The sequence below is a fragment of the Bactrocera oleae genome, chromosome 4 (assembly GCF_042242935.1).
Source record: "Bactrocera oleae isolate idBacOlea1 chromosome 4, idBacOlea1, whole genome shotgun sequence".
Lineage (NCBI taxonomy): Eukaryota > Metazoa > Arthropoda > Insecta > Diptera > Tephritidae > Bactrocera > Bactrocera oleae.
The window spans coordinates 312,542-339,839 of NC_091538.1; the positions used below are offsets into that span (position 1 = coordinate 312,542).

Sequence of the window (27,298 nt, forward strand, 5' to 3'; positions counted from 1 at the left end):
TATAATATATTATTTGTAAAGCGGTTAACTACGGTTACAATGTAAGAATATCGGAGAAGATTGATTAGTTAGCGGAACTCGCTCTTTACAGAAAATATTAAAAGATTTAATTTCCACCCACAGTCTATATTATATTTTGGAGAAAAATTAAAAAAGTAATTAATGCCAAAATTCGTGAAGGTATTTTATCAAATAAAAAAGTTGTCCGTAGAAGAATTTAATTTTAATCGGTCACTTTCAATGGTAGCTATACCTATATGAACAATATGTTCGGACATTGTAACATTGCCGGGGCAATAGGCTATGCCAAGTTTCGTAAAGATATATTGTCAAATATAGAAGTGTTTCAAACAAAGACTTGGCGTTGATAGATCAATATGGCGGCTATATCCTATAGTGGTCCGATATCGGCGGTTCCGACAAATGAACAGCTTCTTGGTGAGAAAAGCCTGTGGTCAAAATTTCGAATCGATATCTCAAATACGTAAGGTTTAAATATATAGACAGACGGGTCTCCGACGTTTCTTTCTAAGTGTTACAAACTTTGTGGCATGTGGATATAAATAAATAATGCAAAACTTATGAATATTTGAAGAAATATTGTTTTTTTTTTTTTTGACGAAAAATATTCACTAAAAATGTTTATAACAAATAAAGTATTCGTTCAACTTTCTCAATAAGTAAAGAATTGAGCGAGTCATGTGTCCCACTGTGTCAACAAAGTATACGGGATTGAAATTTATTAATTTAAATAAAAATTATTAATATTTAAAATTTAATTCCCCTATAGTAGAAGGCTTCTAAATTGTAGTTGACGCTGGCTACTATAACATTACGAATGGCTACTGAAGTATACTTGAAAACTCAGATAACAACCTTGAGTTTACATTTTAGGAAGCACTTAAAGTATATGGCATTGCTCAAATATGTGGCATAAATAAAGTAAAATTGAAAACAATGAATTTAAAATTAAAATCTTTTAATAAGACTTAGAGTATTTCAATGGATTTAAAATTATTTGTACATTCGTCGTAAAATTACCCAGTTTTTAAATTGATTAATATTGGAAATTTTAAAGACTCTGAATAATTATTTCTAAATAACAATTTAAAAGAATGCAGCGTTACAATTATAAATACTAGTTTAATCACATTAATACAAACAAAAATGAAAGTAACTATTACTTAAAAATGCACAATGCGTTTATGCCACGAGTTTTTTTAAGATAAATTTTAGTAAATAATTCAGTTAGAAACGCTCAAAATAAATAAATATTTTCTTTAAAGATATTATATATATGTATTCAAACACCAAAATAATGTAGTTGATTTTGACATTTCTGCGAGCTATTACAAGGGTTGATAGTAATCGATATTAAGCTCAGTTTCATACGGTAGGTATCCGATAGATATCCACTCCTAATGTGTATTTTGGTATACGCTTGCCGAACTGCAGCTATTTTCGCTATAGTGTAGAATGGCTGTAAATGATATTATTAACTAAACCTAAACTTTTGCGTACTAATGTAAGTATGTATATTAACACATATGTTATGGTAAGGTGTCCGTTATTTACAACAATGTTACTGGGTAACAATTCGCTGCTACATAATTCGATACTCCTTTACATTTTGAAATTTTCGGAATGATTGCAATTGCGCTCAATTTCAAATGAATACTTGCAATATAATAAATATGCTTAACATAACAAAAAATTAGCCAAAGAAAATAATTTTTGTGTACCGCGTAAATAAAGCGTACAAGAATTTGAAATAATGATATTTGGGAATAGCAAAATGTTGTCCGACTTGAGTTACTCGTGTGAACGCACTGGGCAAAACAAAAAGGGGAGTTGCTGATAATGGATAACATATTTTCACGTCTCACTCTCTAACTTTTTTAAAGTTTTGCTGGAGCAATAACTTCCAAATAATATTGTTTTGTTGACTCGAGAAAATTTTACAAATTTTCAAAATACGTATGTAGTTATAATGGCCACATGCTACTTTTTTATAGATATTTAAAAGCAATTAAAATCCTATATATGGTTCAAGTTTATGAAGGAACACAATTAAGGCAAAAATTTTAACTTGAATGCTAAAAATGATAAATGTTGTTAAACGCATCTTCTGTTGACCTATTAAGAAAATATTAAAATGAAGTTCGATAATATTATTCGCATAAGCTGTAATAAAAATTAATGAAGACATATGTATGTGTGTACAGACCGACGTAAACAGACAAGAAATGTATAGTTTTATTTAAGACACCTACAAATGTGCAACCAACGTCACCACATAAAATCCTGTGCATGTGTCCACCTTCTTTGATTAAGTACATACATACATCCATTTGTAAGTATAAAATTATATAAATACATATGTAATATTAATCTTGTTTACATATAGAGTTACATACCGTACGTACGATTGTACGATCTGTATGTAGCAAAAAGTACATTAGCAGTAGTAAGTTTACATGAATAAAAGAAATTTGAATAAACAAATAAAAACAAAAACAAAGGCTACTTCTTTTACATAACAGACTACATACAAGTATGTACATAATTATGTTAGTGATCAAAGCGGTGCATATTAAATATGTAACGTTGCTAGGAAAATCTCAACTAATTAAACAAAATTGCAGAAGTACTTTATAATTGATTTGTGCTGAACCAACCAACCCATTACCTGGAAAAGTATTCTATACATATATATATATATAGAATACAGAAGTAGAACAAATACCCTACGATTTTGGCGTCGATATGTACTCAGACATATGTACATACATATGTATATCTACATGTAGATGTACATGTAGATGTAGATATACATATGTATGTATTAATAATGGAAACGGAACGGAAATTATATTTTTATTTATAAATAACTACACATATAAACTATTTAACTAATGCTCACTCAATTAAGAGATTAACTATTCGATAAGCTCATTTTCTTCTTTAGAACAGGCAATTCTTCTATAGTAACTGTCAAAAATGGATTTCTTCTTTAAAATAAAGACTTGAATAATATTTTTCCTCTGCTTGATTGTCTTCCTTTTTTCAAACGTTCTACCCAAATATTTAACAAATTTAATGACATTAAAACATCCAATACAAATTACAATTGTAGACAATTAAAATTGCGAAAATCTATATTAATAACAGCAAGAATAAACAAAATCGGAAGCATTGGATATTTATGTATTTATAGATATAATATTTCTTAGTAAATATGCTATGTAGCATATGCACTACAAACAGATGTACACATATACTACATACATATGTAAAAATAGGAACGTAATTCTGTAACTCATAGACTCGGTAAAAAAAAACTTATATGAACATTTACTCCCTCTTCATACAATTAAGTTCTTTGAGAAATTGTCACATTAAGTAAAGGGCAATCAAAGCAATTTGTAAATTGTGAGTGAAGAGAATTAAGCGGGGAAACGGTTTAAGGACCGACAAGCAGGCAAAGCAACAACTACTCAAACTTACAAGTACATATTTATGTATAAAGCTAAATAGTCATAGTTAATGGTTGTTTATTAAATTTTATTACTGCTTGTCATAGCATGCAACCTAGATGAATTGGTGCACTTCTGAATGTCTGCAATCATTTCCAAATTTGCGTGTTTGTGTAAATATTACTCAAAGGTGAAGACAACCCTGTAGAACAAAATAAAACACAGTTTATCTTGCTCAAAACAAATCAAATCAACAGATAAAATAATGCTCTTATATCGGTAGTCTGACAAATATATTGGTCAAGTATACCATGAATATTACTTTTCTTCGACTTTTATTTTTGTACTGTTGTTAACAAGTTGTATGATTAGAATCAGATTAATAAAATCGGGTCTGCGGGAAACAACATTTACCGTGGGGAATATGTAGTGCAATTAAACATTTTATTCAAAGAAACATATTTGTAGTTTTGCATAGTAAAAACCAGCGTAAGACACTATAATCATGATTCAATTATATAAGGTTGTGTTACTAGGAGCGTACTTTCCTTACAAAAAAATTAAATTCATAATGTCAAAAAACTGTTTTTTTTTCTCATGAATTTTCTGTTCACATTTTGATGATTTTATGTGATTTCCAATCTATTTGTATTCAGTTATCATTCAAAAACCGCATTTTCATTGATAGAAATCTTTGAAAAATTTATCTTTGAATTAAAAAAACAAAACAATACAAAGCTGATTTTGACATTATGAATTAAAACATTTTTGAGAAATTGTTGTTTTTTGGCTATCGATACAACCTTGCATAATTGAATTAATAATTTTATATTTTTAAAATGAGATCATTTCCTACAAGCTATCTTATTTACATACTTTTGAATGCGTTGATTTCCACAGTCGAAGTTTTCCTTGAAAAAGTTTTTTGTCATTTATTGAAATTTTTTTTGTCCCATTTGATTACATTTCATTAAGCACCAGGTAGGCAATTAACTTCAGACTCGCCAAATAGTCAGTATCTCGGAAGCAATAGCTATGTAAAGTCATTCGGTTAACATAAAAAATAAATATAATATTGTATATTTAAAATTTTTTATAGTGCATAATGCCGCGTAGAAGAAATAAAGTCGACCCGTTGGAAGAATTGGAGACCTGCACCAAACTCTTATGTGATCAGTCTCACAACCATATGAAAGTTCGAGAATACGATAAAGCTTTAATCGGTTACAATAAGGTAGTTAATGTAAAGAGCGGTGAAGTTAAAATCACATTAAGCTAAAATTATTGTTAGCAAAGTTTATTTTACAAAATATTTTAAAATATACGTCTGGTTACTTCCTAATATTTAAGTAAGTTCGGAGTTTTGAACTAAACGAACATCAATCTCAGGAACAGATTATGTAAGCACACCATACCATGGAAATAACCTAGAATCCAATATTCGTTTCGATGTATCACATTAACAGAGCTGCGTACAAAATAATTTTTCAATTTTATGAATGATTAATTTTTTTTATTGTGTTAACAAAACAAAATAGGCATTCAATTTGTAATTTTGCGTTATTTCCTATTAACGCATGCAAATTTTCAATGCAAATCTTTTCGATACAGATTATCAAACTTAAAGATATTAGTTTGTCGAATAAACAAAGCAAAGAGAAAAAATTTTAGTGTTAACAAATTTTTATGTCATAATTTTGAAACACGAGCGTAGACCGTTACTATGCACTCGGTAATGCTTTGGTTTACAAATGTATAAATAGCGGTTCTTATTTCCTTTCAATGTCATGCCGTCTGGCTGATAAAATGTTTTCGGATTTTTTAGTGAATCTTAATTAGCACATCTAAAAACTAAGCTGATATCAATATATAATATGTAAGTCGCAGGCAGGTGGATTCCGATTCCGACGAAGAAATGCTACCTTTTTTTACTTTTTACCCATACATATACATATATTTAACTGAACACACAATTAATTCGATCATAGATCAATTACTACAACATTTTACTTAAAACCCACAATAAACATTTGACACAAACAAGATTTAATTGGAATCAATTAAAATCTTGCTGTAATCAAATTTTCTTCAGGTATTCAAGGATTTCATCGCTATAAGTTAACTTAGGTACTGAAATCATTTAAATACTTGTATTATATTGCGAGCATCGTACACCTCACCATCATTAAAAACTAATATAATATTTTGTATTTAAAAAACATGTGTGCCTGACGGATTGATTCTTTGTTCAATTCTGTCTTCAATTGTTAATTAAGTTGTCTAAAAGTAACTCTGGGGATATACATACATAAACCGTTTAAACAATGATCATTGCAGATAATACTATGAAATTACAAAATTAATCAAAGTATTATGCAACACAACGTCGTGTGACTCATAAATTCGTATATGATAAAACATTATTACGATCATATTTAAATATACCTAATTTGCTATTAATTCCTACATTTGCATAAATTCGTAGTAATTTTAGCCAAAAGTGCACAATATAAAATTTTCCAAATCAGGTAGATTAGCTTATCGATTATCACGTGTTTCCAAGCAACACAAACATTAAAACAATTTCGCTTAACAACTCGTATTTCACATTAGGGTTGTATAATATATTAAACAGCATTAATCCTTTGAAGAAATGCAAATCCCGACGTTTGTCATTTTCTTGCTTTAGTTAGCTCTAAGATATTAATACTACCAAATTATAATAAGTTAATATTTAATATGTATGTGGAAAAAATCCCCAAAAAGGATTTATATATAAATGTGTTAAAGGATAGATATTTATGTACACATGTACATTTTAACTTCCGTCCCTGGGTGGGCACATGATTTTTTCTTGAGCAACACCCTAATACATATGTGCATGTGGATTCATTGAAAAAAATGTTAAGGTAAAGGTTGAATGAAAATGTCAGTTATAACATATTCATAAGCGTTTTTTTCGTTCAAACTGCTTTCCGTCAATATGTCAAGTGTTGTGAAAAACATTTTAGATGTTGATAAGGAACAAGAATTACTTCAAAGTTTTATAAGAATCGGAATAACTGCAGATGAAGAGTCAATAGATGAATCCACACGCAAACGTACAAGACATTATTTTAATAAGAGAGGCTCGTCTAACGCTATTCCAGGTGTCCGAAATGTAATTTGTAATCGTAAAACAGTAAAATTTGCTGACGATGTAGAAAAAAGTGGAATTGGGGGTCGTGGAAACCGTATTGAGGCAGAGTTGCGTGCAGCGCGTAGAAAAACCGAGGATCAAGTATTAAAAAAGAAGCCAAAAGAAAATTTTGTAGACTTCTACACTGATAAAGATAGAGCAGCAGCTGTAAGCGCCGGTACTTATGACATTAAACAAAGCCTGCAAATAAAACATAAACAGGATCGTAATGAAATTATGCAAATACCGGATGAGGCAGACATTAACTCCATTATAGCATTGGGGTTGAAAGAAATTAAAAATGCCAATCCAGAAAACGCGGTATATTTCTTTTCACAGGTTCGAACAATTGAACTACTCATACAATTGATTATGCAATTATATTAACAATCTATATTAATTATATTATCTATCTTTAATTTACATTTTCAGGCCCTCGAACTAAATGGCACTGACATAAATGCATTGGTTTCTCGAAGTAAATGTTACCTTTTGCTAGGGGAGCCATCAAAAGCATTACAGGATGCGGAAACTGCACTCACTGAAGACAAAAATAATATTCGAGCCATCTTCCAAAAAGCAGAATCACTTTATTTTCTTGGTCAATTCGAACAGAGTCTAATGTTCTTCCACCAAGGGTTGCGCTCTCGTCCCGAATTATCTTCCTTTCGATTGGGTGTTCAAAAAACTCAAGAAGCCATTGAGAATACTATAGGAACTAGTAAATGTTCATCGCTCAATATTGCACTCAATTCTTCCAATAACAAATTTTCTAGTAAATATAAGAGCAATAAACAATCTCAAACAAATTCACAACATTCGAATCGCTCAAAACTATCCAGAACCGAAATTGAACGACATAACGCTCGCAAATTGTTAGGTGAATTATGCGTTGATAAGGAGTATTTAGAAAAACTGTTGAAACATCCCGATTTAGTTCGAGCCGATACAAACTCGGAAAATATTTCCAATCATGCAAATGAAGCTGTTAAATTTCTAAAAAAACGGCAAGAATTTTGGCGACAACAACGTCCTTGTACATCACTTCCAAGTTACAAAAGCCTACCCCAAGAACCTCTACCAGACTGGTTTTAGAACAAATTTATATAAGTGAATTACTAGCAACATTACCTATGTATATATTTGGGTTAGCTCAACATAATCAAACTAAAATAAATTCTAATTGTAGTATATTAATTTATTATAGTTTTATTAATATTTATATGTGTTTTTACAATGTAACATTTATAGGTATTGTAATTAACTTTTTCGAATGTGCATGGGCTTTCGCCTATAAATTTCAACCAAAAACAAGCAATGATTTTAGATGTCATTACAATGCACAAATATCATGCTAAATTAAGCCTCAGGATTGTTCACACACTTAGATCTATATGTTATAAATAGTGGATTTTACTAGTAGCAACAATAACTTCCTGACTTGCATATTTGCCATACATTGTTAATATTTATTTATACTATAAAATACTTTCAACAATATTAACATAAACGCATTTGTATTATGTTATTTAACTTTGTTACTTGGTTTAACTTAATTGAATACAATTTTATTTTATTTAACAATTAAGCAAACTTAGTATAAATATATCTAAATTTGTTTCATTAAATAGCATTTTTAATTATTAATACCTTTTTAAAAAGTGTTATTGAGCTTCTTTGACTAGTTTTAGCTTAATGGCTAAATGCTAAATTTTTGGATAGGAAATATCATACTTTTTTAAAGGTTTAGCCGGTAAATTAACCTTTATTACGGAATGTCAGCTTTTATATACCAGTCTATTTCTAATAAAGATAAACTATGATAATAAAAAACTAATAAAATTCAAAACTTAGATATAAATATCATAATATTTATGGTTTTACACTCAATTTAGAAACTCCAGCAGCACCACTTGAAAATAATAATTTGTCGGTTTAAACACATTATACATACATAGTTACCTAAAAGTTTTACTAATGTAATAGGAAAATAAATACGTATTAATAATTTTTTAATTTTTTCTTTATATTTTTATTTATTTGGCATAAAAGTATTCTTCCTTTTCGAATTTTTTCATTGTGAAGAGATTCGTAAAATAGCACTGCCAGGTTCTCATAGAAGTTGAAGATATAACACTTTTCTTAGTTTGTATGCTATTGAAGTAAATCCATTAATGACCCAAAGCTAGTATTTAGGCATTAACTACATTTTCGCAACAATCATTACAATAACACAGGAAAGAAGTACAAACGCGCGGTGTCGAAATGAGTACCTGACAAATATATAAATAGTAATTACTTATCTCTGGCAGATAAATGTTTTAATTTCTGTTTTTAAAAATGTATGTAAATGTTAAAATGCAAGTTAGTATACATAGGCTAAGAACAATTGTTTCCTAAGTTAATTAACCAATGACAGAAATTTACTTAAATAAAAAAGAAATACACAGAATCAATAACACAACAATATACAGTTAGCCAGAAAAAAAAAATTAACTACATTTAATTAATTTCAAGTTCCAAACTAGGTTGTCGAAATATTTAAAAAGTTAAGAACTTTAAAATTTATCGACCTCTTCTCTATGTAGTTGACGTTTGTAGCGCTTCAAAATAAATCAATAAAACACCGTAGTGCTATTAACAATTAATAAATGTTGAAATATTTCGATTTATCAGCAAAAAATTAGCATACAAATGTTGTATGTGAATTAAACATTCGTACGTCATGCGCAATATTCTAGCTTAATGTTATTGACCTAACGGTATAAAACCACTCAAAAAGAGTGGCGAAAATCATGTTTCATCGATTTTTAGCCTACAGCTATTCAAATCTCATAGAAAAGCATACGCACTTAATGATACTTCACATTTTGAGTGATACAGTATGAAATTAGCCAGCACCAGCTCGCAAATTATTATATTTGTTACACGGGAGCTAGTACTATTTAATCACATATGGACTTCTTTGACCATCAAAGCACATTATGTTAAGTTTTGCATTATTCTTCTCCAATAACTAATATCTGTGGTATAATTATGTTGAGTATATAGCATTATGAAATACAGACTGATTCATCAATTTCAGGTAGGAAAAGATCTGTGTATGTACACTTAGTGTCATGAAGAGATCTTATATTATTATAACAATAAAAAACATATAACTATAAAAAACATAAGTAAAGTTAGTAACTCTTACTCTTAAAAGGGCGAACATAAAAAGATGTTTACATATAATCTTATGAAGAATATAAAACAACAACGAAACAATGCGATAACTACAGCTGCGTTCAGATTACACATCAACAAATTTGTGCAAACCCAGCAAAGTAGAAGTTTTTAGTACTTACTTTAATTGTTATTGCCTGGTCGAGTAGGAAGTGGTGGTGCATTTCCACTGCGATTGGGTATAGGTGGAGGTCCGCGCCGCGCCGGCAAAGGTGGTGGGGGACCTATTGGTGTCGGATGTGTTACTACTACTTGTCTGCGAGGACTTTCAACAGAAGCAATGGGAGCAATTTCTTGGTTTGTAGTTGATGGAAATGGAGGTGGTGGATGTCTAGGCGCTGGAATTTCTTCTTGTATTTCTTCATATATGTTAGCACTACCATCGTAAAAAGTTGAAGTACCTTCTTGTTTCGGTTGACGTATTGGTGTGGATACTGGTGTAGAATTTTTGCTTTGCCTTGGAGGAGTGGGCGGGAATTGTCCATCAGTCAACTCAACTGGCGAAACTACAGATGACGAATGTAATGGAGAACATTGTTGAGTTTCAGTAGGTGACTGTGATTTAGAAGACGAAATACTTTCATTGCTAGCTGTTTTAGTGTTCTTTTGATTGCTTTGAGACAAAATGGGTAGGGGCTGTAAGGGTTGTGTCATTAAGGGTATGGAGAGTTTAGATTGCAGCATATCAGGGACGACACTAATAACTCCAACGTGTGGTTGATGACGAGGCGAACTTTTAGGTGACAGTGGCATAGGTGGGCGAGCTGGTGCTGGTCGCCCAGGAGGCTGTTTGGGACGCCTCGGAATGTCAGGTGAACTACTGAATAACTGTGCTTGTTCTTGCGGATTCGAACATAGGGGTATAGTGTTTGTTGTGCACAACTCAATTTCATTGTCAACTAATGGTTGCCAATTTGCAGTCTTTAGTTGAAGTTGTAGCTCCAAACCACAAATGCGAATATTTTTTTTATTGCTCGCATGTAATGCTGATTCACCATCTCGAAATGTTACCCACATTGTGTCCTCTACATATCGAACCAAAGTGACTTCGCCTAACTTCGACAATTCCTGAATAAGCGTAGACATGACTGCTTCATCATAGATAGTCGGCCCGTCGTCATAAACGCCATCCTCTTTGACGTGCACAACAATGGTAGAATCAGGTGGACCCAAGTCTCTTATGACCTGTTCAAAAACCTGAAATCATCAAAGGATAAAACAAAAATGTATGCAACTAAAAAAAATGTATTTATGTTTCACCAAACCTCTCGTCGACGCTGTGAATCAATTTCCACAATTTCTGCATCAATAATAGCAATAACTGGGCGGTGGTCACTTTGCTTCAACTCTGAACGACCATAATGAATAAGTCTACCTGGATTCCATTCAACACTATTGACATCTGTTTCTGCTGCCAAAGCTTTGCGTCGACGCCATAATACACGATCAGTCCAAGCAGGTGCACGTTGTTTTTCTGACGTATCATATTCATCACTAAACAAATCATATTTATACGTAGGATCGAAACTAATTTCTCCTTCGAGAAAATCGCTGAAAACATTGCCTGCTTCTTGCTCCTTACGCAGCTGATCATTCAGCAGTACAGATGTGAGATCTTCGTTCTGTATAGCTTCTTTCAAATCATCCTTTTCCATGTCGATTCTATAATTAAAATCACCACACCAAAACACCCAATCATGCGACTTGAGAGTACGTCCCATTGGAAACGCCAACTTTCTTGTTATTTCAGCATAATCAGCGTTACGCTCAGCAACCTATAATTAATTAAAAAATTCATAGATTAAAATATATACACTGAAAACTCTATATAACGAAAATTTAGTCATAACGAGAAAATACCAAAGTTTGTTTGGTTTACAATATTATTCCTACATTTTAGCACACAAACCATGATTATTTCTAGCAAATATTATCAATCAAGTATTTTAGTTACCAAAGCAAATATATTATATATTACTATATAAAAGATATAAAGGCGAATAAGTGATTAAAATTTTTTTATTCAATGAAGATGACAGATTAACAGATAAGATATAAGATTACGACGTTTTAAAATAGAACATAAAGGGCGGGCATTTAGAATATTATTATGTCTATATTGTGTCAGATCACTTTGTATATTATTGTCTACATTTGCGTATAGTATAAATTTAATAAAACTCATCACGTCTTGTGAAATAAATAAGAATTGAAGTACTTATTCCTCGCTAACTTCGAGTATAACTGAACATTTTATACTCTCGTAATTTGCTGAAATCAAAACGGGAGATATATTTTTAGTGGTTAGCACAACTTAATATCAAAAAATTTTCCGTAAGAATTTAACATGTAAATGTAACAAAACAATGCCAAAATAATGTACCAAATTTGGTACAAAATTGGTTGAGTAATTTCCGAGATATAGTATTTCTCCTAAATGTGTGCGGCGCAATGCCCGGGACCCTTTAAAACCCTTTCGTAAAATCTCGGGTGTAAAATTTAAGATTATTTTAAGGTTTTGTAAGACCGAGATAGCTGAGACTATAAAGATGAAAAAATCTCTGTAAAATGAGTGCTGCGAGAGCACACAATCGAATACAACCTACAATGAACTGATCGAATCTAAGTAGCGTTGGAAACGTAATAAAGCTAATTTTTATCGTTGGCACGTGAAATGGATTAAACTTGGGTCCATTATTTCACTGCAAGTTCAAACCAGTTATTCACTCACTATCTTGAAGAAGTAAAATCCAACTACTACCTCTCGACTATTATTTATTACTAGAATATTGCAGTAACGTAATAACGTAGAAACGATTTCATTAGAAAAAGAAGTTCATGTTTCATCAAAACAATACACAGGGCAACATAAAAGGAATTCAATAACAAATTGCAAGAATTAGGCCTATATTTGTTTTCGCATACACTTATTCTCCGAAACTGAGCATCAGTGATTATTTGCTGTTCCCAGACATGAAGAGAATAGCGCTGTGGTAGCTAATAAAATCGAATTTTTCATTATAACATGTTTTCCTTTAAGCCGATATGAATTTTACAGTCATACATGCCTAATATACATACATTTATATATAGCTATGTACATATGTATATAAACTATTTCTAACAGCTACAACTGCGTCAAACTTTCGCAAAAAAGTCATTCAAACTTATTTAAATGAATAGTAACTTTTGAGTTATACCATTATAACTTTTATCAAAACCGTTAACTAAATATCAATATAAAGAACTATCTAAATATCTATTATCTATTACCTGTGATTGACCAGCAGCAAAATGAGCACAGACGAAGCACATCGAACTTCCATGTAAAACAAAACGTATCGCACATGCTCCCTTATTTCCAGTGGTGCCCCCTAGTCCCGTTTTAACACAATCAATTGCAACATCACGAATAAATGGCGCATGCTCCGGTCGAACATATATATATAAACACACACCTACTAGTTGTTGATATGTGAGAAGCACATAATCATTATCTCGAGAAATAGTCTTTTGCAATTCCTCTGCCCACAATTTGGCATTATCTGTGCTGGCAGCAACAATGTTAGAGGCATTCAAGTCAACGATCTCTTGAAAACCAATCGCATATATATCAACCGGATCGCAGGCGTTCTCCGATGGATTATTCACGTTGACTAGAGCCTTAGCTCGTGCCAATGCATGGCAATCAAGTAACCAATCAGACAATGAGTCCTTAAAAACAATGCTTCTAAAATGTTTACCACCATTTACATTGTAGGTACCAACTGCGACGCGACAGGTACGGGGAGCTACATACTCAGCAAAGCGTTTACACATTTCCCTTAAAACTGTAGTTGGCGCATGCAGCATATTCGATGGCAATAATATTCGAGCTCTATCAGCTAATTCTGACGATAGTGTTGATCCGAGTAATAAAATATCAATTGCTTCCTGTTTTGAATTATCTAACAAATTATTCTGTATTGTACGAGCAGCTGATCGCGCCCCATCCATTAGTTTGGAGCCACCTTGTATAGCTCCAGTACCTGCATAGATTTTACTAACTTCATTGCCATTGTTTACCCACATTTGCCGAAATATTTCTTCAAATCTGGAGAAATTTTGTTTTTTCTCCCCCAATTTTAAAGCTTCAATTTGTTGACTAAGCATGTCTAAGCCCAAGAACGTTTGCACGCAATTGGTGCGGTCCAAACAATCGAGGCAATTAGTGCGAATAACACCAAATTGTTCACGTAATGCTTGCCCTTGGGAAGCATGGAAAAATCCATAGTTTACACCACAAACTCCCAAACGCTCTTTCAGTTTCAAAAGCGCACCAAAATTACCACCTCGGCACTCTTGATGATAATCAAATATAATATGTGAAACGTCTTTGTGGGTTGACATATTATGGTGTTTTTGGAATTCATTGCTTAACATTGCCTCACCTTCCTTACTACCAATCATCGATGTGCCCAAAAGGTTTATAATCGCCTGATACCCGTAACGTTGCTTCATCATCACCATATGTCGATCAAATGCTGCCGCAGAAGCCTCAAAGCCTCGTGATAATTTCACTTTGTGTGAGCCAACTTGTACACCCGGTTGTTCCCAAAAAAGAGGAACAGATCCACGTGTTTGAATATAACTAGTCACATCACTATCCACATATATAACCTGCTCGGTCTCAACAAAGTTAGCAACATGCCCCTCATCGTTGGTGCCTTAAGAAGAGGTATAAAAATGAAATTAGTTATATAAAAATAGCAAATATAACAGAACTTATACATTTTCAAAAATTTTTTGTTCGAAAAAAAATACATTAAATTTTAATGTTGGAGAAAATATTTTTAAAATATCTGAAATCTAAAAAAAATTAAGTAAATCAAATATATAGTCAGTAAAAGCCCTCAATTATATTCTGCATAAAAACATTTATTACATACCTCGAACGTTAAATCGAGTGCCGGCACGCTCGCAACTTAACCGAGATATGATAGCGGCGCGAGCCTGTTTAGCTCCAACATACACTGTGCGAACTTCCACAGAACCACACATTGCCTTCAGAAGCCATGATTGACAATCTACACCGAAACGGAGCAAATGTATGTGCATCATTCGATTCCAAAAGAAACGATTGTCAGTCTCAGATATTTTTTGTCTCCGTTGAGCACATAATGTTATATCAAACTTTTGTAAACTACTGATCATCGAAAGATTCGAATGTGCAAAGTAAAAAGTTCCCGAGTTCAACAGCTTGCGGCACTCTGATATTTTGTCTTCATTCGGAGCTGCATTTTGCAAAGCCACGAATTGTGTCTGCGTAATTCGAAAAACTTCAACATCACAGATTTTTCCCATTGAAACACAGCCAGTGACAAGCACTAGAAACAAAACAGTACTTTCTCCAGCATTTAGTTGCAGAACACCAAGGCAACCGTAAGCATCACATAATTTTGTATACTGCTTTCGTATTACATCAGTTTCCTGAGTGGAGAGCAAAGCAACCGCATGAGATTCAAAAAGAATGCTATCACTTTTATTTCGATGCTCTAAAAGAACGCTGTAGGGTGATGGTGGAATAGACTTTTCCAGTACCCGCATGACCTTTGACATTGCCATTTTTAATAAGACTTTAGATGGGTATATATATCCTGTTCGGCCAATTTTTTATTTTTTCCGGTGGTAAGATATCTGAAATAAATATAAAAAAAATTTTATATAAAATAAACTACAAACAAACCTGGGCACAACAATTCAATATTTGGAAGTATTCGCAAGTTCATTTATACTAAATTGAATGTACGTACTGCCATTTCTAAAAAAAATCAACGTATTGATATAGGTTTTGTTAGATAAATAAATTGAATAGAGATATGCACCGCGACCTATGGTCTATTATTCCCTCCCCTAAGTCACAACGACTCACCTAGCCCCAGCACATTGATGAACTCCAATATACTGCTAGGTGCTAGTGAGGCGATGTGAGCCCTATTAGGAAACATGGATCCAAGGGCCTTAATTCTCCATCTGCAAACTGCTACGCAGTCTACTAGCAGGTGTTTTGGGGTTTCCGGCTCTGTGTCGCAGAAGTGGCAGTTTGTACAAGACGAAAATCTCATGTTGTAATGATGCTTCTTAAGCCTACAATTGTCAGTGTAGCCGAAACTTGTTTCTTGGGAGATTGATTACATTTTTAAACCTTCTGAAGTCGTAACTCCTCATTAGCAACCTAGCATGGTGCATGCCAATGTCTCTCCCAATGTTTTGTTAGGCAACTCTCATATTTTTAAACTTTGAGAAGCAGCAGTCGCCATTTTTATTACTCATTTCTTTTATTTTTCAATTGAATCGAAATATGTTTTTGAAATATCTATTTGAGTGTAGTTTACCGAATATTAAATTTCAGAGAATAATGGAAAGCAAATCGTTCGTCCTACGTGCCCTATGATCTATTCTTGGTTTCGATGTTGAAGTATGAACTGTCAAGCAAAGCGAGGAAAGTTTAGCATCGTTTGACTCGCTTATTCAGTATCAACTGAATTGTACTTTTTGTAGTTGTGTCGCTATTGCTGAAATAAATCGTATTCTACAACGTTGTGTCCATTTATCTGAAAAAAGTGAGTTTAATCGTCTGTATTATTAAAATTGTGATTATCACACTGTTATTCGACTAAAACTAAACTATAAAATCAATACTTGAGTAAGACGCTCTTTATAGAAGATAATCTACATTCTGAACGACGATCTATAAACTTTTAACAATTTTTACAGGAACTGTTTTTTTGCTCCACCTGAACATTTTTCATTTTTCTAGTTCTCTTTTGTATTTTGTGTGCGATATATAAATAAGTCTCTTTATTAAAGCTAAAGGTTAAAGTAAATTTAAAATACAAAACTGTAACTTGAAACAGGACATCGCCGGTTCGTGTTCATATTTTACAAACAACTGAAAACAAGACTTCCAGCGCTTCCTCTTATAGTATGAAAATTTATAAAGTTATGGTTATGTTGAAAACTATTAAAAAAGCAATAACTTATTAAAGAACTACGTCAGAAACATACAATTTTTCAGTAAAAATGGCACGGAAAAGCTTCATATTGATCGGTTAAAAATGAGCAATGGGCGTGTCACCGTGCACTTTGAAAAAATTGTGCCTTCGAAGTGTGCAATCTCAAGTTCGAATTCGGAAGGAAACATTTCACTTTTTACCGAAAATATCGATCACTTCGTGGTATATATAAATGAAATTCGAAGAGACTCTTTCTCGATAATGCACCGTTGTGTCAAAAATGACTAATATCGGGTCAATAATTCTCCAGTCCCCATTTATCTAATATAAAATTTTCGAACTTCCTGTTGATTTCATAATGTCTATATATATCGGTCAATATAAAGAAATTCAGGAAACCTCTTTTTCTGATAGCCACGTGTCCTTGTGTGGACAAAAATGGAGTCAATATATCCTCTAGCTTCCTTATAAAATATATATAAAAGGATTTTCCAACTTTCCATCGTTTATATATATATATATAAGGATTTTCCAACCATCGTTTATATATATATAGATAAATATATATAAAGGGATTTTCCAACTTTCCATCGTATATATCGGTCAATAAGTAAGCTATCTTAATAAAATTAAGCGAACGTATATTGGAAATATTATAGTTTAATGTCAAAAATGGGTGAAATATGTAGGTCCCAGAATGACCCCAACTCCCATTTACTGTACGTATATCGTCATCTGAAATACAAAATAACGTATATTATATATTATTATTACTTTTCACAAGTTTACAGGGAGAAGGAAAAACAATATATGTAAATCAGGAACTACCTACTCATGTTGAAACGAAATTAGAATTTTGGCCATAAATTGGTTATATCTGACAGCAGAAGACATATGTACATAAATAATACGATGTAACGAATCGTAACAAATAAAAAAAATCAATTTCGAATTTTTTGGTGATATGTTGTTCAGCATCTTCGTTATTCTAGCAGACTTTATGCCGAATATATCACCCAATCTATGAATTATCTTAATAAAAATGCGGGAAAATATTGCCTATTTACATATGTAAGTATGTTAAGTGATAATTTTCTACATATATAAGTGCAATGTGTAGATAGATAAGTATGTACATAACTACCTATCACATCTGAAAAATCTTATTAAATAATTTAAAAAAATCAATTAATTTAAAAGGATTGTTTTTGTAGCAGCAGAGAATATCTGAAAAATATTGTTATGTGACATGCTAACAAATTGACAGTTTCATAGTCCCGACTGTTGTAAAAACATAATTTGAATGCAATCTTAAAACTTCCAAACGTCAAACTCGTAAATACATTTTATAGAAACTCTCTCGTTATGTCTTTTATGCAGGGTCTTCTACAGTACCTTGCTTTCTCCCCTCTTAAAATATATAATTGTAAGTACTGCATATAACTTAATATTATTCGGATTTATATATACATTATATATTTATATATGTACCTACTAGCTAACTTTCCACAATAAAGAAATCGGCTAATTTACAGAACGATTCACTACATCCGGCCATAGAATTCTCTGAATTTAAGTGTGAGACATTGCTAATTTCTTCTAACGGTAGTAATTTGTAATATAAGTAAATACACACATACATGCACTCATATACTCATATTATTCGCCAAAATTATAAAACACATATATATATATATATATATATATTCTGTGATCAGCACTATAGGTTTTTTGTACATGTGAATCCCTTGATATTTTGGAGGCCATATAATTTACAATATATCTTTTATAAATACCATATTACTAAATAATATCCGCCCTCCGAAACTCCAGCCTACAAAACGCCAATATGTTATAGATTTTTCACAAAACTCCAACGCTTACTTTTCCGTGCAAATCTTATTTTTCTTGTTTAATCAAATTATTATTACATTTTATGAACATAACGACCAATTCAATAAAATCGAGTATAATAGCACAAGTATTTCGGAACAGAAATTGTACAAATTCACAGAACTAAAAGAAATTGTGAAGTTTTGCAAATTTGACGATTGGTTTGCATCGTGGTGTAATAGTAGTACAATCGTGGTGAATTCTTATTTACATATGTTCATTGGAAATATATACATACATTCATTTCAATATTATTTTACGTGTTGGCTAATGAATATATTTTGGAACCATCATTAGCAAATGATATGAGGAATAAGTGGCAAAAAAGTTGGGCAGACTGTCAACTAACAGAAAGTATGCAATTTGTTAAGAAGGCCCGCGGTATTCTTTGTTTAAAAAGTTTTTTTATCAGTTTAGCCTTAAAAAATAAATTTTTCCAAGTTTTTTAATACGGCATTATAAGTTGTTGCTCACCATATGTTTATTGTTTACATATAGTGGAAGCCAGATGTTCTATTGATATCAAATAAAATCTGTCAAAAAACTATAAATATCATAAAAGAATTGTTGCGATTTAAATCAACATTTAAGGTTAGTTTAAAAAAGTATAGTGTTTACGTTTTATAAAACTTTTGTATCTTTTATATTTTTAGTCGAATATTATACTATATCAAAAGTAAAATTCAGTCCCCGTGTATCTTTCAAATCAAAAAATTCGATACCGTGGAGTATGTCCAGTTCTAGTTTCAAAGCGCCTTCGACAGAATTTGATGCCAAATATGGTATTTTAAATTTAAATACCCCTCCACGCTCACCAATGTGCGGCCGCTATAAACAGTAAATCAATCACTTAACTCTTAACTGAAAATTAAATACATATACATACAAAGGTGTAAATAAAAATATGATTTGCAGGAGTTTCGCTTATTATACTTTGCGCTCTCGACTACCAGTAACACTTACAAGTATAATTGACAGTATAACAAAAGATAAGGATGAGCTGATATCAAAGTACGGTGAGGTTAGTGAGTATGTAGAAGCATTAAAAAAAAGTCATTCCTAGAAGTTTTGATAAACTATTTATCGAACATGTGAACGAATTGTTGAAAAGTATTCATTTGAAATATATGTTTATTTATGTATAATCAATTAAAGAAACATTTATAGGAATCGCGGGAAGAAATTAAAAATATTATTGGTTCCATATCAAAATTGAAATATCAACTTCAAACTGATAAAGCTCTTGAACCTTTTGTGGGTAATGGTACGTAAGGATTTAAACATCAAAAAGATTTAAATAATTTCATGTATGTTATTGCTCTATTCAGAACCTGATAAAGAAAGTTGGAACAACTTTATAAGAAATATGGGCGAAGAAAATAATAGTTTTTTCAAAGCTTGCTGGCTTTACGCTGAGTGTTATATGTATCGTCGATTATCTTCATTTTTCGAAAACTCTCAAACTTTAACCAGTTTTGACTATTTTGCTAAGCAAAAACAAAATGCTCTCATTAATTCAATTGGCTGTATTCAGGAAATTCTGACTGTTCTTCAAGGTATTAATGTCACTTATGACTCATTTCGACTGATGCTTAAGGTAATTTTTTACTTTATTAATGACCAAAAACTAATATTTACTTATAAAACAGCTTAATTTGTGGGGCAATCGCTGTGATCTATCCATTACATCCGGTAAGCAGGTCCAACTTGGTAACAACCCTTTTAATCTTATACGAAGCTTTGACAATAAAATCCTCATCGATAACTCGGAGTCAGTTTTTGAAAGTCTAAAATCGGAAATTAGCAATAAACCAGCTATTGTGGAATTCGTATGTGACAATGCTGGATATGAACTTTTCACTGATTTTGTCCTTGCTGATTATTTGATAAAAAGCAAATTAGTGGAAAAAATTCGTTTTAATTTGAAGCCCATTCCTTGGTTCGTTTCCGATGCTACAATAAACGATTTAAATTGGATATTGCACTATCTTCAAAATCATTCTATACCTATTTTAAAAGAATACGGTAAAAGATGGCAAGATTTTCTGAATGATAAAATATTTGAAATAGCACCATTGGATTATTTTTGGACAAGCCCTTATGAATACTATAGGTATTAATGCGAAGACATGCTTAGTTACATATAAGTTTGCATAGATCACTAATAAAAGCTGAACACTTTACTATTTTAGAATGTGCAAAATTAACCCTGAATTGTATGAGAAATTATCGGAATCCCGCCTGGTTATTTTTAAGGGAGATCTTAACTACAGAAAACTAATTGGAGATTTTTCATGGAGCTGTACTGAACAATTTATAACATGTTTAAGAGGTAAATTAATGTTAAGAAACTTTTATTGACAACCACTCAATTGTTATTTGTCATATAGGCTTTCTGCCAACGGATTTTGTAAGCTTAAGAACCGTAAAAGCTGATTTAATTTGTGGCCTATTAGAGGGACAAGCAGAAAAGGTATTTGAAATTGATCAGAACTGGATGACGACTGGAGAGTATGGCACTATACAATTTATAAATAAACCGACCATATATGACAAAGAAACCATAACAAATTCTTTAAGTGTGCAATAATTCCCAGATTTAAGAATATCGACCACTTAAACATTTAAGAATCTCCAGGCTATTATTTCACTACAACATAAATAATGAATTAAACTATCTATTTATTCTAAAATTACAATTCACTCAAAAATGCATTGAGATAAAAAAAAAATTAATAATAAAATTATTTGTTACAGTTACAATTTACTCTGCCAAATTTCGTTTCATTTTTTTAGTTTTTTATTACTTTGAAGTAAAAAACTTCTCCTTTTATAGAGTTAGGCAAAAATAAATATTCCAATTTCTAATACAGCTATATGAAAAATGGCATCTGATTCTCCTGACTCATTTGGTTTTTTCTATTTTTCATCATTAGTCAAGAATTTTATATTGAGTTTGGAGAAAAATTTTAATAGTTTGGTTAATAAGAACAGCTGACAGTTATTCCTTCCAGGTTTAGATGCAAAAAACTTTAAAAGTGTTCAGTACTATCAGCTGTTTTCGTTTGAGTACAATCTTACCATACTAAAATTAAAAAAAGTACGGTGGGTATATTTCACCATACTATTAACTATAAGATATAATAAAGTTATATTAACTCAGTATACAAATTTAATTAATATATAAATAAATTCGAAATATTTTTATTAATGTGGGGAGAAAAAATTAAAGCAAATGCATTATTATAACATTTTATTTATGTCCAATGAAGCATTCAATGAGACCTGCATATAAGTGTGCATGTATGTACTTAAGTATATGCATATGGCATGTTTCGAAACATTGATCTCTTACATCTCTAATTTTCCGTAATGGAAAGGGGCACCTTGAGATAGAGGAAATATACTGCGTCATTTTATGAATTGATCGTGTTAACTGAAAGTTTTCATCTACATTACAATTTCATAAAAACAGGATAATGGCAAGTGAAGTTTTGTGTAAACCGGACCCGTTATACATCATGGATATTAAAACTCCACGGCACAATTTTCTTTCGGCTCGATATAAACAGTATGACAGTTTAGTATGACTAAATATAAAATTACAAATATTAATACTCATTTATTAAAACAGGAGTTTTGCCTATAAAACAATGAAAATCCGATTGCCGCAAATATTGCAAAATACTATTGAAGGCATAACAAAGAACTCCGATAATATAACCGCTGAGTTTGGAGAGGTTGGTATTCGAGATTTCGTAAAAAATATCATAAATGAAATACTAATTGAGTAATTTACATTATTTTGCAACTTTTACCACAGAATTTAGAAAAAAGTCGAGTAAATGGAAATATGAACCCGAAAAAATTTAATTCAAACGTGTTAAAAAGTAATTATAATGCTATTAATAGGCTAGTATATATTTTTTCTGTTTATCTAAATAACTCAAATTAATTTTATGAATTCGCATTTTAAGAAATTAATCTTTTACACAACTGCATACACTGGTATGTTTGTATTTTAAAGTAAATGTCATAGTGCTGGCATACATCGGTATATATGATGAGATTAAATCTAAAATCTGTAGAGTATTTAAATTTATATTGATTTTAAAAATCTTTTTTTCATTTTCAGGTAATTCGAAAGGATATCCTAACTATTGTAGACAAGATTTTACAGTTAAAATATGAACTGGAAAACGATCATGTCATGGAAACATTTGAGGGAATCGGTAAAATCATATGGTATATATATCATTTAGTGCTAAGATTTTGATATTTATCAATTTATTAATAGAAGGGGACAAGATGCTTTGGAATAGTTTTCTGAAAGACCTGGATAATGACTCAAACACATTTTTAAAAGCATGTTGGCTGTATTCTGAATGTTATATATACAGACGTTTGTATTACTTTTTTGAAAATCATAGAGTGCTTAAAGCATACGATTATTTTTCGCAAAACAAGCAAAATGCCTTTATAATTAGCGTAGAACCAATGCTTGACATTCTTCATGGTCTTGAAAGCATGAAAGCCAACATATCCGATGATAATTTAAAAATTTTATTGAAGGTCTAACACATTGCTAATATTAATATTAATTAATAGTCAGTTTTTAATTTATTTCATAACATTTTAGCTCAATTTATGGGGAAACCGATGTGACTTGTCCATATCCACCGGTAAAGAAGTAAAACTTAATGGAAATCCATTCGAACATGTTAAAAACTTAGATAAAAGAGTAATTATTGATGAAAGCTCTCAAGTTATTGAAATCTTGAAATCAGCAGACCGGCGATATGCTATCGTTATTGAATTTATTTGTGATAATGCAGGTTATGAGCTTTTTACTGATTTCATACTCGCCGACTATTTAATCGAAAGTAAATTAGCTGACAAAGTTCGATTCAACTTGAAAGCTATACCTTGGTTTATATCAGATGCAACTGTCAACGACTTTCGTTGGAGTTTACAATTTATGAAAGATCATACAACGCCTGTTTTACAAGAGTATGGGAAAAAATGGCAAAAATTTGTTGTAGAAAATAAATTCGAAGTGGCTAATATTAATAAATTCTGGACAAGTCCATATGAATATTATAGGTGAATTTCTTAAATTTCATTGGTGCTAAACGCGTACGTATATTTATTTTGCTTATCCCATTATAGGATGTCTGAAATTGATCCAGATTTATATAAAAGGCTCTCTGTATCACATTTAGTAATTTTCAAAGGCGATCTTAATTACCGAAAACTTATCAGTGACTTCTCCTGGGATTTCACAGAATCATTTGAAAAATGTCTGAGAGGTGCAAATTTAAATATTAAATAAAAAGTAACAACTCTATTAAATTTTTATCAAACAAACAGGCTTTCGGCCGACAAATATTTGCAGTTTACGTACGGTCAAAGCAGATTTGATATGTGGACTTTTTGAAGGGCAATCCGATATTTTAGAAAAGGAAAGTAAAGATTGGATGATAACTGGTGAATATGGGACTATACAATTTGCATCAAAATCAAATATTTAAGTGATACGTAATAAGTAGTGGCATACGCTTTATATTGAGTATAAGAAAAGAAACATATAATAAAATTGTCAAATACTGGATAAATTATATTAAAAATCAATTATATATGGAAATATAAAAAAATTTGTAAATTTTTCTATCCAACACAGCACATAAAAAATTTGTAAGTTAAGTAATTAAACATTCCAAGACGATCGGTTACTCGCAATCGCTCGCACTTCACTAATATGTAATATACAAATAAGCCACGTCCAACCTCTTTTTCTCTTCGTCAGTTTCACATTTTTAAAATAGTATATATCTCGAGTTTGTGCTTGGGTAACGAAATAATCTAAAAACTTCAAAGTTCTACACTGAAATGCAAACAACTTTACTGTTTTACCACAACTTTACTTGTATTTAGGAGACCTTACCACTTATAGCAAAAGTTGTGAAAAATTCGAAAAAGTCAAAATATTACACAAAAGTTTCGCAGCACAACAATTAAAATTACTTACTTTCAAATTTACGTTATTAAACACTCGTCGTTTAAAAGCAATCATGAAAAGCAATAGCCTCATGATTTATTAATAAAATTGAATAATGCAGCAACATAAAAATATTAATTTATAAAAATAAAATAAAAATTACAAAAGAATTTTCACTAAATGGTCAAAAGAATATGTGATGCATTGTTAATTCCAGTTGAATATTCGCGAAAAAAATATTTTATTTTTTAAATTCCAACGATCAATAATTTTCGGCAAATAAATAAACAAACTGAAGCTTCAAAATGTCCAGTGCAAACTACGAATTCGACATTAAATATGGTATATTGAATTCAAGAACCCCAAGGCATTCGCTAATTTCAGCCCGGTACAAGCAGTTAAGCTCGATAAACATTCTTAATAATAATAATAATTACGATGCCAGTAAAGTTTGAATTTTAACTATTTTTAGAAGTTTTGCCTACTTCGTATTGCGCTACAGACTTCCACATAATTTAGCAGAAATAATCCTTACTTTATCAGAAAATTTGGATATTTTAGTGTCACAATACGGCGAGGTACGAAAAGCCATATTTGACAGAACTCAAGTATAATTTTAAAATATTTAGTTTCTGAAAACCTTTATAATTGTAAAACACAGGAATCTCGAGGGGACTTTGGGAAGGTAATATATAGAATAAGTCAACTAAAATACCGATTGCAACATGATGGACCCTTTCATCAGTTTTCCGGAGCTGGTACATATTAAACTTATATTTATAACGTGAAAACATGAATTTATTTGATCAATTTCTAAATATAGAGCCAGATAAAGACTTTTGGAACAACTTTCTGTTAAATCTTGAGGACGGACAAAATACTTTCTTCAGTACATGCTTTCTTTATGCCGAATGTTATGTTTTTCGCCGTTTGATATGCTATTTGGAAAACACCCAAACTTTAAAAACATTCGATTACTACGTTATGAAAAAACATAAATCTCTAATAGCATTTTTATCGACAATAGAAATTATACTGTTTGGAATACGTACCGTGCAGTCTTCTGATGATGTATTACGGTTCCTTTTAAGGGTACGTAACTCTATACATATAAGTATATATGTATGTATATAAAATTATTTTGTAAAATAATTAGAAAATTTCTACTTTCATATAAATAAGTATATATATTGGGAGTTTACATTTTGTATTAAAATCCTATTGGTTTTAAATAGAACTCGTTCGGTACAATCTAATGCTTGAATTCTGTTAATATAATCGTTATTAATTATCATCTGACGGTTAACAAAACAATTTTGCAGCTTAACCTTTGGGGTAATCAGTGTGATATATCTGCTGACACAGAAAAATACAATGTAAAACGTAAAGGACCATTCGAGCACTTAAGAGCTTATGAGAAGAATATAATAATTGATAGTACGACATCGGTTATCAATTCTTTTAAATTGGCGGATCACACTAAACCCGTACAAGTAGATTTCATTTGCGACAACGCTGGTTACGAGTTGGTTGTTGACTTTATACTGGCTCATTATTTGCTGGAATCGAAACTGGTAGACAAAGTCCGTTTTCACATGAAGGCAGTTCCTTGGTTTGTAACAGATGCAACAATCACAGATTTTCATTGGACTCTTCAACAATTAAAAAAACAAGCTGGACGTTGCACACAGGAATATGCCAGGATATGGCTCCAAAACTTGAATGAGGGTAAATTTGAGGTTGCGGAGGCTGATTATTTTTGGACAAGTCCATATGAATTTTACAGGTACGGTTACATTATATCTTCGAAAATACATATGTATATATACATACATACTTATAAAATTTTTACTTTAGAATGCGCGATGTGCGTCCAGATTTGTACGAACAGCTTACTCAAGCTCATATGATCATTATTAAAGGTGACTGTAACTACAGAAAACTAATAGGGGATTTCCGTTGGGATGCCTCAGAGCCGTTCATAACTTGTTTAAGGGGTAAACAGCACGATAAAAATATTTTGCTTAATTAATATGTTCTCGTTAAAGGTTTTCAGCCAGCTAATATATGTAGTTTACGAATTGTAAAAACTGAAATTATTTGTGGTATGAGTCCAGGAAAAAATGAAGACTTGGTAAAAAAGAACAAAGATTGGATGATTAGTGGTGAATATGGTACAATACAGTTTATAGAAAAAAACTACTGTGGTTGTCCAATTACCACACCAAACTCTATAGAACACAGTATAATGAACTAATATTTGACACTTGGGCAACAATATAATCATATTTTTCAAGAAGTATTTGATCTTGTGTGACCCTAATACATATGCCTAGAAGTCAAGAAAAACAAAATTGTAGCAATGTATAAATAGTTAATAATCTCTAATAAATAAATTCTGCTCCACAACTGCCCACCCGTAATTTGATTTTTTTTAACCATTCTATAAGATAGTAGTATTTGGAAGAATAATATTAATAGCAGAATTTCTATTTCCGTACATACAAGAAAACATATATCACTGATAATAAAC

General features: G+C 31.3%; 4 protein-coding genes across 11 annotated transcripts; 3 read left to right on the forward strand and 1 right to left on the reverse strand.

Moving 5' to 3' along the window:
- Window positions 1-4,381: 4,381 nt before the first annotated feature.
- Window positions 4,382-7,851, forward strand: LOC106617520 (outer dynein arm-docking complex subunit 4). 3 transcript variants are annotated; one of them, XM_036374218.2, is made up of 3 exons: window positions 4,382-4,457; window positions 4,576-4,710; window positions 7,087-7,851. In XM_036374218.2, exons 2-3 carry the CDS (start codon window positions 4,582-4,584, stop codon window positions 7,747-7,749), a joined length of 792 nt encoding a protein of 263 aa, XP_036230111.1. In that variant the 5' UTR covers window positions 4,382-4,457; window positions 4,576-4,581; the 3' UTR covers window positions 7,750-7,851. The 3 variants fall into 3 exon arrangements, with proteins under 3 accessions (XP_036230111.1, XP_036230109.1, XP_014090235.1); XM_036374216.2 differs by having other exon boundaries at window positions 4,392-4,513; XM_014234760.3 differs by lacking the exons at window positions 4,382-4,457; window positions 4,576-4,710 and adding an exon at window positions 5,120-6,993.
- Window positions 7,832-18,949, reverse strand: Synj (synaptojanin). Of its 4 annotated transcripts, none has more exons than XM_036374184.2 (6): window positions 18,806-18,949; window positions 14,808-15,555; window positions 13,153-14,585; window positions 11,145-11,654; window positions 10,002-11,076; window positions 7,832-8,927 (listed from the first exon to the last, which is right to left on the reverse strand). In XM_036374184.2, exons 2-5 carry the CDS (start codon window positions 15,481-15,483, stop codon window positions 10,003-10,005), a joined length of 3,693 nt encoding a protein of 1,230 aa, XP_036230077.2. In that variant the 5' UTR covers window positions 15,484-15,555; window positions 18,806-18,949; the 3' UTR covers window positions 7,832-8,927; window position 10,002. The 4 variants fall into 4 exon arrangements, with proteins under 4 accessions (XP_036230077.2, XP_036230076.2, XP_014090283.2 ...); XM_036374183.2 differs by having other exon boundaries at window positions 18,759-18,941; XM_014234808.3 differs by having other exon boundaries at window positions 18,679-18,941.
- On the forward strand, window positions 16,247-24,382 carry LOC106617494 (uncharacterized). Its single transcript, XM_070107801.1, has 17 exons — window positions 16,247-16,481; window positions 17,659-17,945; window positions 19,266-19,358; window positions 19,421-19,604; window positions 19,683-19,788; window positions 19,935-20,031; window positions 20,096-20,364; window positions 20,417-20,880; window positions 20,960-21,099; window positions 21,158-21,354; window positions 22,208-22,338; window positions 22,402-22,507; window positions 22,903-22,999; window positions 23,065-23,339; window positions 23,407-23,870; window positions 23,937-24,076; window positions 24,138-24,382. The coding sequence occupies exons 4-17, from the start codon at window positions 19,498-19,500 to the stop codon at window positions 24,296-24,298; spliced, it is 2,754 nt and encodes a 917-aa protein (XP_069963902.1). The 5' UTR covers window positions 16,247-16,481; window positions 17,659-17,945; window positions 19,266-19,358; window positions 19,421-19,497; the 3' UTR covers window positions 24,299-24,382.
- A 212-nt stretch (window positions 24,383-24,594) lies between these two features.
- LOC106617511 (damage-control phosphatase ARMT1) lies at window positions 24,595-27,188 on the forward strand. Of its 3 annotated transcripts, none has more exons than XM_036374214.2 (7): window positions 24,595-25,153; window positions 25,238-25,373; window positions 25,427-25,523; window positions 25,589-25,857; window positions 26,088-26,551; window positions 26,623-26,762; window positions 26,814-27,188. In XM_036374214.2, the coding sequence occupies exons 1-7, from the start codon at window positions 25,071-25,073 to the stop codon at window positions 27,020-27,022; spliced, it is 1,398 nt and encodes a 465-aa protein (XP_036230107.1). In that variant the 5' UTR covers window positions 24,595-25,070; the 3' UTR covers window positions 27,023-27,188. The 3 variants fall into 3 exon arrangements, with proteins under 3 accessions (XP_036230107.1, XP_036230106.1, XP_069964790.1); XM_036374213.2 differs by having other exon boundaries at window positions 24,597-25,162; XM_070108689.1 differs by having other exon boundaries at window positions 24,601-25,162; window positions 25,238-25,343.
- Window positions 27,189-27,298: the final 110 nt, after the last annotated feature.

Coding starts and splice junctions, on each gene's coding strand:
- LOC106617520 (XM_014234760.3), top strand. CDS start 6,460: ATGTCAAGTGTTGTGAAAAACATTTTAGATGTTGATAAGGAACAAGAA. Junction 6,994..7,086: donor CGGTATATTTCTTTTCACAG/GTTCGAACAATT, acceptor TTACATTTTCAG/GCCCTCGAACTAAATGGCAC.
- Synj (XM_036374184.2), bottom strand. CDS start 15,483: ATGGCAATGTCAAAGGTCATGCGGGTACTGGAAAAGTCTATTCCACCA. Junction 14,586..14,807: donor CACTCGATTTAACGTTCGAG/GTATGTAATAAA, acceptor CCTCTTCTTAAG/GCACCAACGATGAGGGGCAT. Junction 11,077..11,144: donor ATTCACAGCGTCGACGAGAG/GTTTGGTGAAAC, acceptor TGATGATTTCAG/GTTTTTGAACAGGTCATAAG.
- LOC106617494 (XM_070107801.1), top strand. CDS start 19,498: ATGTCCAGTTCTAGTTTCAAAGCGCCTTCGACAGAATTTGATGCCAAA. Junction 20,365..20,416: donor CATTTCGACTGATGCTTAAG/GTAATTTTTTAC, acceptor CTTATAAAACAG/CTTAATTTGTGGGGCAATCG. Junction 21,355..22,207: donor CAAATTCTTTAAGTGTGCAA/TAATTCCCAGAT, acceptor CGTGTTAACTGA/AAGTTTTCATCTACATTACA.
- LOC106617511 (XM_036374213.2), top strand. CDS start 25,071: ATGTCCAGTGCAAACTACGAATTCGACATTAAATATGGTATATTGAAT. Junction 25,163..25,237: donor ATTTCAGCCCGGTACAAGCA/GTTAAGCTCGAT, acceptor AACTATTTTTAG/AAGTTTTGCCTACTTCGTAT. Junction 25,374..25,426: donor CCATATTTGACAGAACTCAA/GTATAATTTTAA, acceptor TGTAAAACACAG/GAATCTCGAGGGGACTTTGG.